At 42.8% G+C, this 15,911-nt stretch overlaps 1 protein-coding gene across 1 annotated transcript in view; it reads right to left on the reverse strand.

Annotated features, from left to right (window-relative positions):
- The window catches only part of STT3B (STT3 oligosaccharyltransferase complex catalytic subunit B), a 92,816-nt gene extending 77,228 nt beyond the window's left edge, over positions 1 to 15,588 (reverse strand). The window contains exon 1 of the mRNA XM_075547108.1: positions 14,914 to 15,588. Within this exon, the coding sequence (XP_075403223.1) occupies positions 14,914 to 15,227 (314 nt within the window). The 5' untranslated portion in view covers positions 15,228 to 15,588. The remainder of the gene's footprint in view (positions 1 to 14,913) is intronic.
- Positions 15,589 to 15,911: the final 323 nt, after the last annotated feature.

Raw genomic sequence — 15,911 nt, forward strand, 5'->3', positions numbered from 1 at the left:
TAGTGGGGAGGAGATGAGTCACTCAGGGTTCAGTGTAGCAATAATGAAACTCAAAACCTTCCTCTAGTTCTTAAACGCTTCCCCCCCTCCAACTATCATGATCCCAATTCTATGTTGCAAACCTGGTTAGACCAGAGGATGCACAGCGGTACAGCTGGAATCTGGAAACACAGGGATCTAGGACAGATCCCAAGACCAATGGTGAGAGTGGCGATACCGGAAGGGAAGGGGGTGTAGAAAGGGGGAACCGATCTCAGGGATCTACATATAACCTCCTCTCTTGGGGATGGGCAACAGGAAAGCGGGTGCAGGGAGACGCCGGGCAGTGTAAGATAAGATAAAATAATAATTTATAAATTATTAAGGGTTCATGAGGGAGGAGGGAGCAGGGAGGGGAAAAAAGGAAAACGAGCTGATTCCAGGTACCAAAGTAGAAGGCGAATTTTGAGAATGATGAGGGTAATGAATGTATAAGGGTGCTTTACTCAATTGATGTTTGTATGGATTGTGATAAGAATTATATGAGCCCTAATAAAATGATTTATAAGAAAGAGATTTAAAAAATCAAAAAGAAAATACAGATGTAGCATATCACAAACTAAAAGAATTGAAAAAATTCAAGCATGGAGTTGAAATCTTGAAGGATTCTATGGGCAAAACAAGAGGCAATGCAGGAAGCACCTAAAGATAGTATAAATAGTCACTGTGCCAAAAAGAATTGGCTGACCAATCATTTCAAGAGGGAGCATATTATGAAGAACAAATGGTACTGAAGAAAGAAATCCAAGTTGCACTAATGACATAAAAAACTAGGCTCTGGGAACTGGTAGATTACCACTCTGAAACATCTCAACAAGTCAACAAAGCACACTACTAATAAATCTACACCAAGATATCTGGAATATAGCCACCTGATCAATCAACTGGAAGAGTTTCCTATCTGTGTCCATTTCAAAGAAAGGTGACCCAAGAGAATGTTTATTATAAAAAATATCATTAATATCCCATGCAAGTAAAATTTAGCTGCAGGTAACTTTAAAACATTTGCAGCAGTACATTCACAGGAAGCTGCTAGAAATTCAGGCTGGAGTTGGAAGAGGACATGGGACAATGGGATATCAATGTTGATGTCAGATAGATTTTGGTTCAAAGAGAATACCCAAAAGATATTTATTTGTGTTTAATGGATATGCAAAGGGATAGGATTGTGTGGATCATAACAGTGTTAGTCTTGGTAGACTAAGAAACAAATCCAGGGAGACTCATATGTATATAAGAAAGAGGTTTACACACAAGGGGAATTGAATATTGAGGCAATATCCCAGCCCAGTCCAGATCAAGTCCATAAGTCCGATATTAATCTATAAAGTTCTATTCAGACTCACGTTAACACATGCAATGATGTCAAATGCAGGAACATCACAAGCCAGGGGATGGGAAGTCTAGTGGATCCTATGGCATTGGAAGCATCTCAGTGCTGGTAGGGGTCTCCACATGGCTTCTCTGGCTCCATCAGCCTCTATCCATGTATCTTCTCCACAGGGAAGTCTCACAGGGAGTGAGCCAAGGAAGTAATACCAATACTTCCAAGGAGGTAATACCAGAGTCCCTAGAATCTCCAGGAGAAGACCATGGATGCCCAAACAGAGGCCTCATTGTCTATCACCTGACTGACAGGCTAAACTCCGTCCCTTCACTTTTAACCCGTAAATTGACAAATAATTATATATAACTACTACAATAACAAATTATAGACAACATTAAGCCCACATGAAACCTGTACATAGACCAAAAGGCAGTTGTTTAACAAAACAAGGGGATACTGCTTGGTGTAAAATTAGGAAAGGGGTCAGGGTTGTATCCCTTTCACCTTATGTATTCAATTTGTATGCTTAACAAATAAACTGATAAACTGGAATATTCGAAGAGTACAGCATCAGGATTGTAGGAAGGTTTATAAACTGCCTGCTCAGAGGGAGGAGGACTTGACACACTTGCTGATGAAGACTCAAGAACTGTAGCCTTCAATATGGATTACAACTCAATGTAAAGAAAATAAAAATCCTCACAACTAAACCAATAAATGGAGAAAAGTTCGAAGTTCTGAAGGATTTCATTTTGTTTGGGTCCACGATTATTGCTTATGAAAAAAAGACGTCAACAAATCAATGGACAATATTGTACAGGTCAAATCTGAACAAGACCTCTTTAAAATATTAAAAAAGCAAAGATGTCACACATTGAGGTCTAAGATGTACCTGACCCAATTTTCAATCGCCTCTTTTCCATATGAAAGTTGGACAATGAGTAAGAAAGACTGAAGAACTGATGCATTTAAATTATGGTGTTGGTGATTACTGAAAGCATGATGAAATGCAGAACAACAAATATGCCTTGAAGTATAGCTAAAATGCTCCTTTGAAGCGAGGATTGGTGAGACTTTGCCTCACATACTTGGGACAAGTTATCGGGGGAGACCGGTCCCTGGAAAAGGACATCATGCTCGGTAGGGTAATCACAAAAGAGGAAGACACTTAATAGGATGGATTGGCTTGATAGAGTGGCTGCAATAAGGGGTTCAAACCTAACAGCAATTATGAGGATGGTGCAAGACTGGGCAGCATGGACATAATTATTTTGTCCAACTGCTCTGGATCAGTTTGGTTTACATTCCTCTTAAAACAAATTTTGCCCCTAACAAACAATACTTTAAGATGTACATATACCAGAACTTTGTAAGTCAATTACTATAATTTAGTTTTTAAAATGGTATGGAAACAGTATGTTCCCTTCCATGTTACTGTTATGTATTTATCTCATATACTGAAATATACTGAATTATTACATATCTATCAAGAGTATGGATAGATTTTTGTGTCCCCCACCCTCCAGTCATATGCAAAAACTTTATTGACAAGTTGGGAGGGCCCTCCGGCCTCTTGTTCCTAGCCCTCCTTAGTTGGTCATGGAAGGGAGTGTCACATCCACATTAGTGGGAGCACACACAACACGCTACCTAAAGTTACTATACATTGGAAGACGAGTCGGGGGGGGGGGGGCCCAATCTCAACTACTATGTGGACACCTGCCCCTCCCCCGAGAAGAATTTATTAAAGGACCGCATTGAATCTGCAGCTCCTGGAGAAGGATCGAAGCACAAGGGAACAGATGAAGGGGGAGCAGAGTGGAGCACATCCTGGCCCACCTTGAGGATGATGTTCCCAATTAGAGCAGCCAGTCGCCAGAGAGGACCACATGGCCGGCCCCACTAGGACACATGATGCCCCTTACTGACCCACAGCCCTACGGGGGACAACACCAGAGACACAGTGTGGGAATTGCACCGATCTGATCCCACCACACCAAGGCAAAACACTAAGGGGTGAAACAAAACAGCAAGGGAATGGAGTGGTGAGGTCCCCCAACAGACTGGACTGGAAAACACTCTTAAAGGCCAACAAACAATTCTTGAACTAACTAAAGGTCTACTTTCTTGTGTTTTGTTGTCATTGATTTGTTGTTTTGCTGTATATTGCTGCTTGGTTTTGGCTCTGTCTTATTTTTGTGCATGTTATTATCTCCACAGGTCTGTCTAAATAAGATAGGCTGGATGAACAATCTGGAGAACACAACAGGACAACAGTTCCGGGGAGACATGGGAGAGGGGAGGTGGGGGAAAGGTAGTGGTGTTAACAAACCCAAGGACAAGGGAACAACAAGTGACCCAAATTGGTGGTGAGGAGGTGTGGGAGGCCTGGTAGGGCATGATTAAGGGTAATGTAACCAAGAGGAATTGCTGAAACCCTGGTGGGGATTGACCATGATAGTGGAACAGGAGGAAAGTCAAAAGAAATAGATGAAATTGCTGGGAGGCAAAGGGCATTTATAGAGATCTAGATAAAGACATGTACATATGCAAATATATTTATATAAAAGGATGGGGAAACAGATCTATGTGCATATTAAGTATTAAGGTAGCAGAAGGACATTGGGCCTCCACTCAAGTACTCCCTCAATGCAAGAATACTTTCTTCTATTAAATTGGCATTCTATGATGCTCACCTTCTGGACACAACTGCTGAAGACAAAGTGGGTGAATAAGCAAATGTGGTGAAGACAGCTGATGGTGCCCGGCTATCGAAAGATGTAGCATCTGGGGTCTTAAAGGCTTGGGGGTAAACAAGCGGCCATATAGCTCAGAAGCAACAAAGCCCACATGGAAGAAGCACACCAACCTGTATGATCACGAGGTGCCGAAAGTATCAGCTATCAGGCATCAAAGAACAAAAAAATCATTTCATTGTGTGATCACCTCCATGATACAATCACTGAAGACAAATGGGTGCATAAGCAAATATGGCGAAGAAAGCTGATGGTGCCCAGCTATCAAAAGATATAGCATCTGGAGTCTTACAAGCTTTACTGTAAACAAGCGGCCATCTAGCTCAGAAGTAACAAAGCCCACATTGGAAGAAGCACACCAGCCGGTACAATCATGAGGTGTCGAAGTGATCAGGTATCAGGCATCATCAGAACAAAAAATCTTTCTATAATGAATGAGGGGGACAGTGTGGAGTGGAGACCCAAAGCCCATTGGTAGGCCACTGGACATCCCCTTACAGAAGGGTCTTGGGGAGGAGATGAGCCAGTCAGGGTGCGATGTAGCAACGATGAAAACATGCAACTTTCCTGTAGTTCCTAAATGCTTCCTCTCCAACTATCATGATCTCAATTCTACCTTGCAAGTCTGGCTAGACCAGAGGATGGACACTGGTGCAGATAGGAACTGGAAACACAGGGAATCCAGGGCGGATGATCCTTCAGGACCAGTGATGTGAGTGGTGATACTGGGAGGGTGGGTTGGACAGTGAGAACTGATTACAAGGATCTTCATGTGACCTCCTCCCTGGGGGATGAACAACAGAAAAGTAGGTGAAGGGAGACATCGGACAGGGCAAGATATGACAATAATTTATAAACTATCAAGTGTTCATAAGGGAGGGGGGAGTGGGCAGGGAGGGAAAAAAATGAGGAGCTGATGCCAGGGGCTTAAGTAGAGAGCAAATGTTTTGAGAATGATGAGGGTAATGAAATGTACAAATGTGCTTTACACAAATGATGTATATATGGACTGTGATAAGAGTTGTGTGAGCCCCTAATAAAAATTAAAAAATAAACGATTGGAAGACGAGGGCTGCTCCACAGTTGTATAAATAGATCAAATCTTTAAAACAAACATCCAGTGAAAATGATGCATCTCGTCAACATACACAAAGCACACTGGGATCACAGTTTACTGGGGAGCCAATGGGAGGAGAGGGTCCAGACGCCCACAGTATGGGGCAGGGGCAAGGCAAGCACAGGCATGGCCACGGAGACATTGCACATTTACAAGACCAGGTACTGAGGGGTTAGCGGCCACAGGCTCTTCATTCTAGGATAAGGAGGATTTCTAAATCAAAAATTGAATTCTGACTGGGGCGTGGGCGTGCTATTGCATGCTATCACCAAAGGAAAAACACATCACTGTAAGAACAAAAATCTTAAAGTACCCAAGAGTAGCTAATAAACTTGCAAATATGAAAAGAATTTAAAAAGAAACTTCAAATTGGTTATCAACTAAATCAATACTTTAATAACTGACAAACATAAATATAAGCCTTTTAAAACCATGTCTCGTCAATAGCATTTCCTTTTTGACAATATCCACACAGTGTCAAAAAGAATACTTTTTAAACCTAAACTGACTTATTATAGAACTTACAGGCAAACATTGTGTCTAATTGGTTTAAATAATCAATTCCGGAGAAGTCCAAAAGAAAGAAGAGACTTTCTACTCAAATAAAGGGTTACAGCCTCGGAAACCCACAGGGGTAGTGCTAAGCTTCCTACAGAGTAGCAACCTGACAGCAGTGACTTTGATTTAAAGGAGTCGGTTTCACAAAAGTTCTATCGAAAAAAAAATTCTACAGATAAACTCATAGGCACAATTGTACCCTACCACTAGGAGTTAGCGTCAACTCCATGGCAGTGAGCATGTGCATGAGCCTTAAATTGCCAGCATTTCTAATATTGTCCATTTTCTAAAATTGTCCAATAAATTGTCCATTTTTAAAGTGGTAGCCTATCTTCTAAAGAACCCATTTGTACACTACTTCTCAGAATTCTCCAAGGTAAACACAGGTGGAAAGATAATATTCTTAAAAATTTAACCAAGAAATAACTATACTACGTGAGAAAAAGTATTTCATCCCTCTGGTTCTCAGTTTCTTTATTCAGAAAATAGGGTGACAGGCCAAAAACTGTATAAGCCATTGGCTATAAAATTCTGAGTCTATTCTAAAATTATAGCTGCCTACCTCATAATTCCTTATCTGGAATGTTTTAATACTTCCAATCTCATTATTATAAACAAAGTAAATCTAAATGAACACACCATTCTATTGGACTCAATAATCTTTTCCTCATTCATCCAGTCCTTTAAAATCTATACTGCTAAAAACTCCCTAAATCATCCAGACTAAGTAAACTCAAACCATGTTCAACTCTTCTTTCCTCCACCAAAATAATTAGCCATCATCCAAGTAGCAAGCTTAGGGAGCAAGATCCTAGTGACCAGGCATTTTGATATATATCAATATATATGTTAGACGTAAAAGCAGATGATTAAAATATATAACATAAATAGACGAAACATTCATTCATGCCTGTCTTGAAGACAGAGCCTACTGCTGCCCTGTAAGACAGGCAAATTGCTTGTTAGGATTTGTGAGACTGAAAATCTTTATAGGTATAGACAGACTAATCTTTTACCCAAGAAGTAAAGGGTTTGAATCACCAACCTTATGGTTGGTGTTCCCAATGCTTAACCCACTGTACCACAATGGTTTCTTAATAGTGTAAATGACTCTGAGATATCATAAGGAAAGCTAGTTAACAAACCTGCCTTAGAACCAGAAGGTACATTAAAGCAAACAGACATGGAAATCAGGCTAACAACGGAGCCCCTTACTGAGAAGCTGATCCTGACTCAGCAATTCCATGTGTCACAGAAGAGAAACAGGATTTTCTTGGCTACATAGGATTTAATGTCTCAAAAAACCCAAAGGAATAATTATCTTCTGTCTTACAGTCACTACAGGGTCATATGAGTCAGAATCAAAGCAGTAGCAATTAAGTTTGGTTTGGATTTTTAGGTTAGTTGTTAAATGCAAACCCATTTGTGCCACCCAGGGACCTCTGGAATCCGTGTGTGAAATACCAGGATTGAAAATACTTTGTTATCTATGGAAATAAAAGATATTAAGTTTACTGGATCACCTCAATTCTAAAATACCACTAGATGGCATACATTCTAAAAACAAGTACTTTTTACTATTTAGAACATATACTAAAGTTATCTTGCAACACTAAATTCCCCAAAATGGAAAAGGCCACAGTTGACAATTTAGCGTACTGGACACAATTCTTTAGAACTGGTTTTAACTACAAAATCGTACAAATTTTGCTAACAGAGCAATCATCAACTTGTATACAATTGTTTTTTTTTAATGTTTAGATATCTTTCATTCGAAACTTTAAACAAGCAGTTCTTCAAGAAATGAAATTCTAAAAGTGATTAGTTTTCTTGGCAAGCCCACAAGTACAGTTTGTCTACATTTATCCATGGTAAGAGCGCCTCTACAGAACCCTGGTGGAGATGGTTTCTAACTAAAAGGTTGTGGTTCGAATCCACGTAGCAGCTTCTGAGGAGAGAGACGTGGCAATCTGCTTCTCTAAAGGTTACAGCCTAGAAAAGCCCACAGGGAAGTTCAACTGTTGCATGGAATCAGTGTTGTTAGGTGTCCTGGAGTTGGTTCTGGCGAATATAAACCCTCTCTCTGCACAACAGAATGAAACACTATCTGGTCCTGTGCCACCCTCACAATTGTTCTTATGTTTGAGTTCATTGTTAAAGCCACTGAATTAACCCATCTTGTCCAAGGTCTTCCTCTTTTTAATGCCCTGCTACTTAACCAAGCATGATGTTTTCCCAGGGATTGCTCTCTCGACTTGTCCAAAGTATGTGAGGTGAAGTCAAAATCATCTAACTGGCACACAACAGTAACAGCAGCAGCAACCACAGCACGGGAGCCTCTTGAGGGCCTAGGTTCCCAAATTGACCTGGATCTACTTCCCCATTTGCAGAAAAAAATCAACTCACCCCCACAATGAAAAACTTTTGTACTATAACCCATAATTCAGGATAAAGTGTAGCTATCCGCTTTTGCAGCCCCCTGGATTGCTCCAGCATCCTCCCATGGGCAGCAATACTGCCCACTTTGGGACACACTGATCTAGGACAGTTGTTCCTGTCTCTCCCAATCCTAAACCTAAACCAAACACGTTCCCCTTTTTAAAAAATTCTCAACTTCTAAGTTCCTGGAAATTATCCATAGCCAAAATAGTAAGATGAGGACACAAAAGGCTTCTCAGAAAAGATAGTTTAAAAACAAAATATATATTACACTAGGTAAAGAGTATCCAGACAAAAAGGGGTGAAGACAGCTGCAGATTAACCTTTTAAATTTCCCCGCTTTCAATAGTATCACTACTTTGGCCCATGCAGTATGCACTTGTAGGTCTCGTATTGTTTGAAAAAATATGTTTTACTTTAATCATAATTATGTTTAATGACAAATGTAATTTTGCAATTATACATAACACTAAATTAAGCCTTACAAATAGATGAAACATAAGAGAGTCAGATGAGAAATAATCAGCAGACTAACCACCAGTATTTTAGTAATTATAAAAATTTAGAATTTCCACACACATGTCTAATAAAAATAACATTAATAATTTCTACCCACTAGTTTTTCCTGAACCCCAAGTATAGCACAGTAAAATCATCTAACAAACCTATACTAATATAGGAACTTACTCAGTGAAGTCACTAACCCATGATGGAATCAGATCGTGTTAGTACAACTTAGGAATGATCAGAACCAGTTTTTATACACATTAAGTTCAAGTAGTATATAAACCAAATCCCACCCAGAAGCAAGAGCGTCTCTTTCTAACAGTTGAGCAGCAATGATGAAACGCGTTATTACAGGGAACAATGTACTATACGTATGCCTTCAAACAGGAAGTAAAAGAAGGAATAGGCAGATGACACGATATGATAAAGTAACTAGTGTTAATTGCTAATTTTAGAATCTAAGTAGTGATTTAGGATAGTCACTATAAATTTCTTCTGATGTTTTTGTATGTTTCAAAATTTTCATAAAACTTAATGTTTGGCAATACGTGGTTATAAAGGGTACCCTGGTAGTGCTGTCCAATAAAGGAGCTGAGGAAGGAGGAGGAGGTTACCTGCTCCTCTTAAGATTTATAAGCCCAGAAATCTCACACAGGGGTAGCTAGAGGTGTCAGATGGACTTGATGGCAGTGGGTTTGAGAGTAATTATAAAAGGCAAACTGGTAACCCTGTCAGTTAAATGTTGGACTGCTACCAGCAAGGGCACGGGTTCAAAACTACCAGCAGCTCAGTGGGAGGAAGATGAAGCTGGCTACTTCATAGATTTATTGTCTTGGCCTCGGAAATTCTATATAGCGTCACTATGAGTCAGAATCAACTCAGGGGGCAGTGGGTTTTAGTGTAGTGTTAAAATAACCTTCTTAACATAGTGGTTAAAGTACTGGGCTGCTAACTGCAAGAGAGATGGGTCAACCCCACTAACAGCTCCACAGTATCACTATAAATCAGGAGACTCAATAGTAGTGGGTTTTGGTATAGCAATAAAAGAACTCTGGTGACAAAGTGGTTTCAGTCCTGGGCTGTTAACTGCAAGGTTGGCAGTTCAAACCTACTAGCCACTCTGATGGAGAAAAAGGAAGCTGTCTGCTTCCATAAAGATGTATAGTCTCAGAAACCCTAAGGAGCAAATCTATTCTGATAGGGTTGTTACAAGCAGAACCAACTCAATGGCAGTGAGTTTGGTTTAGGCTTTGTGTAGTTGTAACTTGGGCAAAATCTACAGTGTTTCCAAACTGTTAATCTTTACAGAAGCACAGGGCTGCTTCTTTCTTTCAGTCACTGGTGGGTTCAAACCAGCAAACTTTTAGTTAATAGCCCCATCGTGTTTAACACTATGCCAATAGAGCGCCTTCTGGGTAGCTCTAGTATATCTCTGCCTAAGACCATCACATTTTCAAGTACATAAACAAATTCAGAAAAATGTGATTCAGTTGTTAGAAAATATTATTAACCTTTACATTTATTTCTGAAAGCATGTGTACACCAATGAATACTGAGATTTACAGTGAAGTTTTAACATTTACTCATATCCTTAAACACTCAAATACAAAACAAACAACAACCAAATATATTAGGTACAGATGGCTAGTGAGTTGCTCCATCATCAAACTGGTTCAAAAGCCATACCATATAGATCCTTGCACTAAGGAGTTTCTAAAGCTTGGTCTACTACCAATGCTATCTTTATGAAAACTATCCATGGCAGTAAGGCGTTTTATGTCCTACCCACAAAAACTCACTGACTCCAACTCACTGCTAGCAACCCTTAAGGATAGAGTAGAACGGCCCCTGTGATTTTCCAAGACTGCAACTCTTCTTAGAGAGGCGCTCTGGTGGCATAGTTGTTTGGGCGTGATAACAGCAAGGCCAGCAGTTTGAAGCCACCAGCCACTCCAAGAGATTAAGATAGCTTTCTACTACTGTAGTTATACGAATTGGAATCAACTCGATGGAAGTGGGTTTGGTTTCGTTTCGTTTTTTAAAAATTATTTTACATGACTAGAAAGCCTCACTTTTCTTCTGTGGAGCAGCTATTGTTTTTGAACTGTTGACCTTGAGGCTAGCAGCCTAACAAATCACCATTATACCATCAGGGCTCCTTGTTCTACACAAGATAGCACTCAAAATCTCAATATATAAAAACTCCAAAGGGGGAGAAAAAAAATCTAAGGTGTTGATTCATTGATTCAAACTACCTCAGAGCCTAGTATATGCCTCATGATACTAGGTGATTGCTACCTGTAAGTCACCATACTAAACCTAAACAGGAGCAGGTCCAAGCTCATCAGCCAAAGCAGCTCAAGAAACAAACTGGACCTTGCCCCTTTGATGTGCTTATAATATATAAATGAACTCAGATCTCAAAACCAGACAAATTTTAAATTACAATGAAATCAGTGACAGTATACCTGTTGTGAAGTGCAGCTGGACAGCTGTTGCTAATGATTTGGGGGATGTGTTCTAAAACTGGTATTGTTACCCAGTCTGTCTTCTTCAGTACTGAGGTCAATAGCCTCTTTTTGACATCTACAAGTGAAGAAAAACATGGTGACCTCAAGTACAGAAAGTAGTCCCCAACTTGCATAAACATGAAAGCATGCCTATTAGTAATTAACCTATTCAGACTATAGTTTCTATGGGAAAAAACTACATTCCAAGGTTCAATTCTAAACTGCAGCTTTCTACTCAACAGAAAGGCTAACCACAGGCCAAATCCAAGCCACAGAAATCTCTCTCATTCTAGGGAGGATCCACTATAACCTTGAAGGAGTGTAGGAGGGGATCCTCACCTTACTTAGGAAACGTTTATAATGTCTCCATGGAAGAAATTACTATCATTTTAGGAGACAAGGGTTACGGACAATGTAATAGGCAAATACAATACAAAATAATTAAAAGGTACAACAAAAATCCCTAAAAACTACAATGCCCTGTGGATATATACCCAACACTCAAACCCACTGCCACTGAGTTGAATCCGGCTCATAAACACCCCACGGGACAGGGCAGAAGCTACACCAGGACTACCAAGGCCGTGAATCTTTGGGGTTGGAAAGCAGACAGCCTCAGCTTACTCCAGAGCAGCAGCTGGTGAGTTCAAACTGCAGATCTTTCAGTTAGCAGCCAGGCCACTAGATGCTGTTAAACTAGTCTGGCCAATTAAACCAAAATGTCTGGCATGTATATACAGACTGCATAGTTTCAAAATGCTTTATCATGCCTGATCAACTCAGCTGATAAGGATATAATTACATGAAGCTCAGTTACAAAAATTTTAAAAATAAGTTCAGTATACTTTTAAATTCAGTAAGTATATGATATTCCTCATCACACACCATGCCTTATAACAGTTTAAAAGGTTTCTAAACTAAATCCAGTGACAAATTTTAAAAACCAGTAAAATTGTGACAATGAGTCATTTTTGGCAGCTAACTTAAGTCTTACACAATTTAAGAACATTGTAAAATTTATAGGCACAACCCACAATGAGAGAAAGTAAACCATTGACTAGGAAGAATTCAGAAATAAAAATAGTGACAATGGCAAGGAAATAGGTAGGGAGAAGCGTGGGCAGGCCAGAATAGATTGGTCTATGGATACAGAGCTTGCAGAAACACTTAAATCTTTATTAAAGGTTCATGCCATCACTACATTATAAAATAGTAATCTGAAAGACTCCCACCATCAGTATGACACTAGATTAAAGACCAGTATAAGCAGATTTGTAGGAAAACTGCTTTCAAAATTCAGAATAATGAAGGCAGGCAAGTTACTCTCTACCCATCCTTATCTCCAACTTTTATGAACTTTCCACCAGAATGTCTAACTACTAAGGTCTTCAAAAAACACAAAAAGAAAACCCAAAGTGGTCTGCAAAAGTAGTTTTTGAGGGGCGAGGAGTATATAGTGCGAATCTCTTAAGCATTTTACTTAGATATGAATTTATATTGGCAACTCTCCATTAACAATAAGGAAAATTATTTTATTACTTGTATGATTCCTACTAATCATAATTACCTAATATTGTAATAAACATTTAACCCCAAGTAAAGTAATATGTAAATATGAAAACATCAGTAAGCAGAATACTTAACTATTACATAGGCTTTTAAAAATTGAAAAGTGTACATATTTAGATCAGTAAATAAGAAATAGATTGAAGTGCTAAAGGATAAAGTACCAGAAATGTGTTTTTACACTTAATAAAAAATGGAAGGAAATTATTTTCATATGAATGAAAAAGAGGTTATACTCACATCAGGCATATTTGAGAAACAAGAGACGTGAGCTTTCAATTATTTATCTCCTCTTAAAAAAAAAACTCAACTAGTTTGTGAAGCAGCCTTTTCATGATCAGATTACTCGATTTTAATGGAAATCGTTGGCTAGTTTAATGCAGACTTCTAATCTTCCTTCAAAATAATAACGTTATTCAATTGTGAATTTCTCCACAATTCTTTATTTCAGCTTCACAGTGATATTAAATAGTACTGACTTCCATTCTTAAAAAACGCTATCTCTGGAAATACTCCTCACAATTTTTACCCGTAACGTTTGGACAATCATGAATTTTTTGCGGTTTTACTCTGAAAAGGCAGAACTTTCTCTTTTCACCTTGCTCAGTAAAAAACTGTTTTCATTTTCTGGTGCGAATTTCATGTTTATCTACTTTGCTTAAATGTTCCAAAGCTAAGACTACCTAAAAATACTACTTATGTCTAGGTTATAAACCTTGATATTCATGGGCTCATAAATAATCATGACTAATTCATTTTCTATCATTTCTATCATTCAAGTCCAGTAACATTAAAGTTATTAAAAAAAACTAAATCTAGAAGGGAAAATAAAACTCCAAACCCTTGAAACAGAATTAAAACGTTTCACAGGCTCATGTCACAGTAATTAACTGTTTATCTAAATTGAATTCTCCATGAGTGGGCCCCTCTTGGTGGTGATAGAATAACCTGTTTTTCTCTGTAGATCAGAATTTCAAGCCAGCATTTTAATATATGGGTAACTCATCCAGAGAAATATGTATTGCCTATCTATTTAGTGACTCTTAAGATTCTCTGCATTTCCAACGATTAAACAAAGATCCGAAAGTTCTCATTACAAAAGTCCCATTACCTCAACGCGGATAGATCAACAAGATGAATTACGTTACAAAGATCTACTCTCAGGTGAAAAGGACTTCTCAAGTCAGGTTGGACAGGTTGGGGAGGCGGAGGGGGAAAGAATGCAACCTTGCTCCAGGTGATCCTCAAGACCAGCTGAGGGTCTGGTCCGCCCGGGGTAAATTCCTAAAGCAGGCAAGTCGGTCTCGCTACCGCGTGCAACTCTGGCACTGCAGATGAGGACCCCCCGCCGCTATCCGGGAGACTCCGCGCTTGGCCACAAACCTCCCTGCAGACATCAGATAAAGGAACTAATGCGACGCGTTCGGATATTGTGCACAACGCACTGAGGGGGAGTTTGGCGCACAGGGTAAAGGATCTTGCTCGGGAAAGCAGCCCTGCATCACTGTGGAACAGCTGAGAGCACTCGGGGGCCGTGCAAAGCAAGCCACTCTCACAAACAGCGAGTGCTAAATAAACGAGAGCGCCCAGCGTTTCGGCTCACTTTCAGAGCTAGCGTCTCCTCGCCTCCAACACCCCGCACTCCGTCTGCTGTAAGGAGAGCAAAGGAGGCGCGGCGCGAGCGGGGCTGCCCGGACCCCGGGACCCCACTCCAGCGGCGACGGGGCACCCGACCGGCCCCCTCGCAACCAGCCCAAAGAAAGGACGCGCCAGCCGCGAGCGGGAGGCCAGGGCCGGACGCCCGAGCAGCGAGCGACCTGCGGGCTCCCGGCGTGGCCGCTCCGGACTCCGCCCGCGGCGGCGACTCGAGCCCGTGGCGGGGGGCTGCAGCCGCCCTCCGGGGGGGCCGTCGCAGCGGCCCGGGGGGGGCGAGGACGACGCCCGCGTTGCACTCGGGGTCCCCGACGCCCCGCCTCGGGCGTGCTCCGGGCAAACTTCGCCCGCGGGCGGGGGGCGCGCCCGGAGCCCCGGGACTCGCGGGCGGCGCGGGGCCCAGGGAGCGCGGCGGGCAGGGGGAGGGGCGCGGGCACTCACCACGGGTCGAACTCGTGGATGATGCTTTCGAAGCGGATGACGGCGAAGAGGCGCGAGCTGAAGCCGGCGAGCCAGGCCAGGAAGAGGATGGTGAAAGAGAGCAGCGACTGCCAGCCCGCCGGCTGCGACAGCCCCCCGGACAAGCCCGCGGGGGCCGACTTCGGCGGCGCCGCGCCGCCCGCCGCCTTGTGCGCGCACTGGGCCCCGGGCCCGTGGTGGCCGTGCCGGCTGTTCCCCAGGGCCATCAGGCCGCTCCACGGGGACGAGTTGAGGGACGACTTGTGCTTGCTCTCCGGGGCCGAGGGCTCCGCCATGTTGTGCCCCGGCGGCGGGTCTCGCTCGTCGCCGCCGCCGCCTGGTGCGAGGGGTGCTGGGCGGGGATCCGAAGGAGGAGGAGGAGGAGGAGGAAGAAAAAAAAGGAGGAGGGAAGAGCTCCGCGCGCTCCCGCCCTTAGCGCCGCGAGGCTAGGGGACGGGGGGTGGAGGCGGCGGCGGCAGCGGCGAGTCTCCGCCTCAGCAGCGGCCGCGACCGCCGCTCTCTCAACGCGGATGGCCGCTGCACCCCACTAGCCATCCGTATCTCCAGTGCAGCTGCGGCGGCGGCTCACGCCGACGGGACGAGGGCGCCAGAGAAGAGCAGACGGAGGCGGCACCACGGCCCGGAGCAGCAATGACATTCCCCCCCTCACCGCCGTCGCCCGCCCCGCCGTGAGGAGCAGGGGGAGGAGCCCCCTGGAGTCCGGGCGGAGCTGAGGCTACCGCCGGCTCCGCCCCCAGCCCAACAGGAACTGACCCCTCCGCCTGTCACAAATCGACAGGTCCGTTAGGGGGCGGGCCCAGGACCACGGCGCCCGCCAATGGGTAGATGATGTGGGCGCGGCTTGGCGCAACTGTTCCCCGCCCCCTTTCCCCCTCTCGGCCTCGCGCCCATTCTCCCGGCGCGGCCGGGGAGCGCGGCTACGGCTTCATTGTCAGTTGGAAGATGCGGTTTCGCGCGCC

Source organism: Tenrec ecaudatus, chromosome 4, assembly GCF_050624435.1.
Source record: "Tenrec ecaudatus isolate mTenEca1 chromosome 4, mTenEca1.hap1, whole genome shotgun sequence".
In the NCBI taxonomy this organism is placed as follows: domain Eukaryota; kingdom Metazoa; phylum Chordata; class Mammalia; order Afrosoricida; family Tenrecidae; genus Tenrec; species Tenrec ecaudatus.